This window comes from Porites lutea, chromosome 1, assembly GCF_958299795.1.
Source record: "Porites lutea chromosome 1, jaPorLute2.1, whole genome shotgun sequence".
NCBI lineage: Eukaryota > Metazoa > Cnidaria > Anthozoa > Scleractinia > Poritidae > Porites > Porites lutea.
The window spans coordinates 36,091,428-36,097,553 of record NC_133201.1 but is presented as its reverse complement, the minus strand read 5'-3'; the positions used below and the strand labels follow the sequence as shown (position 1 = coordinate 36,097,553).

At 38.4% G+C, this 6,126-nt stretch overlaps 1 protein-coding gene across 1 annotated transcript in view; it reads left to right on the top strand.

Moving 5' to 3' along the window:
* The window catches only part of LOC140928950 (uncharacterized), a 35,888-nt gene extending 30,848 nt beyond the window's left edge, over positions 1–5,040 (top strand). Inside the window, exons 7-8 of the mRNA XM_073378757.1 lie at positions 2,352–2,490; positions 4,679–5,040. Of these exons, the coding sequence (XP_073234858.1) occupies positions 2,352–2,490; positions 4,679–5,040 (501 nt within the window). The remainder of the gene's footprint in view (positions 1–2,351; positions 2,491–4,678) is intronic.
* Positions 5,041–6,126: the final 1,086 nt, after the last annotated feature.

Genomic DNA, 6,126 nt, shown 5'->3' with positions numbered 1-6,126 from the left:
GCCAGTTTTTTTAAAAGTACAGGCGGGGTTATCTCATCATGGTCACGCGTTGGTCACGCTCTACGACCAATTTTTATACTCTGATTGGTCAAAATTTGATAGGTGAGTTAATGCGAAAAAATTATGCAGCATCTTGAAAGTTGTTTACTTTGACAGCTGAAGCTGAAAAGTTTTGTGTCAACTTGTGATGTTTTTAACTGTCTTTTTCTTCTGGATGTACAAAATGAAATACAGCTGCTATCAAGAGTCTTCTGTTATTCATGGCTGGTTTGTTTACTGGGTTTTTGGTTGAGAAACGCGTCTAATTCGATTTCGGATGGCATCGTTTTCGTTTTTCACCTTGCTTAATGCGTAAGAGCGTTTAAAAGTCTCAAGCAACTGTGGCCTTCCTTGATAGCTTTCAGGAACTGAATCTCGAATGGTAAGCCTGAGTAACTATTGCATCTGATGTTTGTTTTTGTTATATCTAATTTCATGAAGTCTTGCAGAGTGCAAGCTGACAGTTTATGCGGCAAGTTTATGCACTTTGTAGCCGTAGTTTGAGTCAATGATCTGACCTAGTATCAGGTTTGATATAAGCTTACAGAACTTTAAAAAGCCTTCAGATATATTTGCTCACCACAAATAGAAAGAAAACGTTCCGAAGAATATTTAGTTATAAATTTGGCTGTAGAAAGAAAACTTTGAGCGATTTTCTTGCTTCGTGGAGTTCACCTTGGAAAACAGTAAACACCCGCGCCGGGAAGCCGGCTTAAGCTTAACGCCGAGACTCAGGATTTTTAGAGACACTTTAATACTTGTCTTCATGAATGAAAATTGTTGTCTCTGTAAATGTTTCACCGAATTATATTTCTTTTTTTGATTGTTAGTAGTCTCTCTTGCAATTTTAATCGCTTGCCTGTGCCGTTTGTTTTCATCGTTCATGAACATCGCTTGCAGGAGTACTCAAAAATGTCTCGCGTATCAAACGCTTTATAAGATTACACATTGTTATAACTGAAACCATTAAATAACCAAAAAAATTAATGATAAATTCGCTATTATGTTGAAGTGTAACTCTTTTAAAGTTCATTCAAACACTCGACCACACTGACAGCTCACACTATAGAAACGAGAACCGGCTGGCCATATGGGTGATTTTGGAAATTTTTGAACGGTTTCGCTTTACGATTGATCGTCCTGAATATTGACTGAGTGCAATTTGTCTTGAAAAATTGTGAAATACTGCATTCTGTCCGTGGTCTGTGTGATAAATAGTACTGTTTCACCTCAAATGTGATGTATAAAAATTATGAAAGGTTGGTTTAAACACCCCCAGATTTGTTGGCAAGAATTTGTAAAGTAAACCTGTCGAACGCAAAAAAATTCGGCGTGATTTGTTTTCCAAGAATTTGTTTTCGAGGCCAAATCTACTGTGATCTTGAATGTGATCGAGGATGTTTGCTATTTTTTTGGTGTACATATAAGGTTATCAATTCGATGTAAGATGTTTCACTCTAAAATAACTTAACCTTTCCCTTAAAAGTCACATGAATGTGCCCTTAAGTTAAACGATTTGTGGATTAAAAGTTTATTGTTTGATTTAAATTATAAGTAATGGTAACAGGACTGAGTGGAGTCCAATTCGGTCTGTTATCATACGAGTGATTAACAAAATCGGACGACCGCGTAGCGGGAGTCCGATTTGTTTAATTACGAGTATGATTACAGACCGAATTGGACGACACGAAGTTCTGTTACCAATTAATCATAACTTTAACAAAATTTGTGATATATTAAGCTCTTTTTTTAATCAAAACACAAGAAATTTCGAGATTTTTTTGCTAGCAGTGAAAAAAAAAGTCATTTAAGCGCGCGCGTGATGGCGCGTACTGTCCAATTACTTAGGCATGACACGTACTGTCCTATTTAACTGTCCTGTTAAGGCTGAAATCAGGGCAGTTGATAGCCAATCAGGTTTAAGAATTTTGTTATAGTTATGATTAATTTATTAATTGGAGCTTCGCTTTTAGCCCTGCCTAAATCTATATATTATCTGAAAAAGACGCAGCTAAACTTTACGTCCAATCTTTTCGACCAAAATAGCGTTAACCCCAAATCTAACTATTAGTGTAAGAATGAGTTGATCTATATCAGAATGAGTTGATCTATATCAGAGGTTTTGAAGCCGTTCAGAAAACTCGCAGTTGCGTGTTATCAGGTGTAAAAACTCTCGGCTTCGCCTCGAGTTTTTAAACCTGGTAATTAAATACAATCCTGCCCGTTTTTTAAGCTGTACTTAAAATAAGTTTAAAAATTAATTTTATATCAGCAATTTTGAAAGCGTCAACTATTTGCTTTAATTTGACTAGGAGTTTCTCAGGAGCAATAGCAGCGACATAGTGGACCATCATAGGCTACTAAAGCTAGTTCCTGCAAAATTTATTCGCTTCTACCCAACCAAGCAAGTTAACCGGAGTTGTCTCAGAGTTGAAGTGTATGGTACGGAAGGTAAATAGACGTTTTATGGTTAATTTACGTTCGCTAAAGTTTATACACGCTTTCAATAAGTATGGGCGCCTTATTGAGTTGGATAAACTTTACATCTCCGCTCGTGTACCCGCAATCGGCGACAAAATTAGTTAAGTCACTTTGCCCTTATCGACATTTTCACGTTTTTCCAACACTTTCTATTTCCAAGGCCAAAATAGGTAGTTTTGCTCCTCTCAACCACTCTAAGCATTGTCGCGTCATTCTACTCACAGGAAACAAAAAACAACCAAACTTTGGATAGCCTCCCACGCAGACGTTCTTAGGGGTTCGTCACGCGTTCCTGCACCACAAACGTCTGCTGAATCGGGTGGTAAAACTCCTTTTCCATTGTTAGGCAAATATCAGCTGGAGCTCACGTGCAGATTATCGGAGAACCAATCAGCACTGTTGAAGACAAAGTGTCGACAACCCAAGCACATACGTACAAACTCGCTAGAGTGTGATACGTGACCAAAGAGTTTAGCTCTGGACAAAAATATTTAGGAGATAAGCGTTGGCGTTTTGTATATTTCTCTTTGTAGAGGCTGGATTAGATGTCATTTACTCATAAAGTTTTTCTGTGGGTAAGGCAACGGCAGGGTTGTACGTTGTAACTGAACAAAAGGCAGAATTAATTTCGCACTTTATTGTTTCGTAGTAAAGCCGACTCCCGTTAAACAAATTGAAACTCCGAGGTAATTTATTGAGTGAGATCGTGAGGGCAGTCTCTAGTACCAAGGCGTGTGAGTAACTGGGTAGTTTGTTCTTAAAATATAGTCTTCACCTTTCGATTCTTTTCTGGAGCTGAGCTTCGGGCGAAAATGCTCAAGGTTCAGGTGCACTTCTCAGATCTGGACGTTTGCTGTGATTGGTCGATGTTTTTTACCGCTTGTTTCAGGAGACATTTATGGGGCAGGAACGTGTGACGCGTTAAGGTGTTTCGATACAGTTTCTCAGAGACATAACCGCTCTTATGTGTAACAAAATTGAGACATTGGCGCGTGGACTCAGCCACAAGTGGAGCAACTCCCTAAAAACTTTTGCGGTTTGAAGCAACTTTTGATTTTTCGGGCAACTTGATTAAATTTCTGGCAACTTATGGGAATCATAAAGTTGTATAATACTGTTTAAGCCTTACAAAACATCCTTTAAAGATTATTTCAGCTCTTTAAAGTAACAGATAACATTTAACAACGTGTGAATTCAACCCTGTGCCCCACCCACCCGCCCTCCCCCCTTCAGGCTGAATACCCGCGGTTTGAGGTAAATGGTTGTTATTAAACGACCAAGTTTCTGAAAATGGTGCTATCAAAACATAGTAGTTCGGAGGAAAATTTTTTAACTCTAACTTCTATGCCTCGCACAAAAACGACCCTATCAAAACAAGTACTTGCGCAATGAAAACGAAAGAGAAATAAGATCTTGACCTGAAAGGGTTTTTGTCTCACAACGTTCTGTTTACATAAAGTATACTGACTGATTTAGGGTCTGTTTAAAACGCGTAAAGAAGACTATGAGTAAGACATTTTTATTGGGAAGACTTAAATTTTTTAGTTTTCTTCTGTGTAAAAGGTAAAGTACTCTGATTTTGTAGGAAAACAATTGACATTATACAAATGCTGTACATTCAATGTCACCCGCTTTAGATGCGTTGAATACCAAAAAGGCAGTAGTTTCAGATTGTATTATTGTACCTCACCAGCGGCTCTTGGCAAAAAGTGGCTGTCACTCTGAAAATGGCTGTTATAAGGAGCAACTTTTGAGCAACTTTTTAGAAAATTCTGGTAATTTCGGGCAATTTTTGAAGAATTTCAGGGCAACTTCTCAGAAAATTTGGAGCAACTTGTGGTTGAGGCTAGTGTTGCCTAAGTGACAAGTTGCTTCTCCTTGTGACGTCATCAGGACACGCCCCGATTTCTTCTCTTAACTTACAGATCTGCGACCATGGTCATTCGTTCGAAGGCCGATAAGCACCAACCCTGGCTTAAATTTTGATCTGTATTGACAAATATTTTTCTCAGCTTATTTTAAAAAATCAGTTTAGAGTGTCCAAGCATCAAATTTTGGGCGGAAAGAATTTAAAAACCTGGATTTGCTTTATTAACGCTCTCACCTTTATTATTTTTTTCATTTTCTTTCCGAATATGAAAACCATCCTTGCGGACAGGACCTGATTCTCACGACGAAAAAGACAAGCTGGTGTACATTCTACCACTTTCTGCTGCAGCATTCATTGTTTTAGTTGGCACACTGCTTGTGTACCGCAGGCGCATTTGGCGATGTATGGCGCACAACGGGCAGGGCCAGCACCACGTGGAGGACCTCAATGAAGAGCAGCAGCCTTTGATTCGTGAAAATGTCAGGGTCGACCACTCAGCTAAAAACGAAGGAAGAGGACTTAATAATGCTCAAAATCTTGCACATTCGTCCCCAGCGAGCCACAGCTCGGGAAAAGATGTCCCAGGATCTAGCGAGGATAATTGCACCAGACGAAGCGAAAGCTATCAGGGATCAGCAGTTTTTGGTTGACAAGGCTTAATATATGGAAGACAAAACTCATTTACGATTCTTTTCTTCCTGGCTCCATCCTCTTACATTTTAATGGGTATAACGTTATAGAATTCTCTATTTTGAAAAAGTTTGTTTGTTAGAGTTTGAAGCAACTTTTGATTTTTGGGGCAACTTGATTAAATTTTTGGCAACTTATGGGAATCATTAAGTCTTTTAATACTGTTTAAGCCTTGCAAAACATCCTTTAAAGAACATTTCAGTTCTTTGAAGTTATACATAACATTTAACAACGTGTCAGTTTAACCCTGTGCCCCACAGACCCCCCCTTCAGTTTTGTGTGCATGATTTTTATTCAATTTTCTGTGCGCGGTGATTCAAAATGTTTATATTCTCGCAGAGAAATGTCATAAATTAATGCTGTCATTCTGATCAAGTTGGCTTTCAATGAAGCGGAGAAAGAATGCAGATCGCGGAAAACGAGCAAAGTGAGAGAGCAGGCTATTTCGGACGTGTTACTTCGTACGAAAGCGGGTATCCACTGAAGTCTTCTTTCAGGCCCAGGTGACAAGGACGGCAACACAAGCTTGCACAAACAACTAACTCAAAGGTACATGCTGGACAAAATACTTTTGAGGGAATCGTTCCGGTAGTTCCAGCCTTTCATCAAAACTGTCATTGAAAGGGATTCTCTACCCATTTGTTGATGTTGATCCGTAAATTACAAAAATAAACATTGTTACTATAATTTTTCTTGTGCTTGATTTCACGTACTGATTCCCACTTTATAAAGCTCTTTTATTTTGTCTTAGTTTTGAGTGAGGTTCACCCCAAGGCAAGCAGCCTTTTAAGTCCCTCAGACTTCCCTGCATCATGTAAACTAGTCTTAGAGACCTCAGAATTTGTTTATCATAAAATGTGACCACTAACCTACGTGTCTCTAATTACTATTGAATTATTAAAAAATTGTCATACTGCAATGTTTTTTATGTGTTTTTGACCTTTTATATTACTTTGTCAAAAAAGCCAGTTTCTGTTATTGAATTGTTTTGCTCTGTTATATTGACATTATTTTTTTGCTGCCCCTGAAGACAGACATTGAGGGAC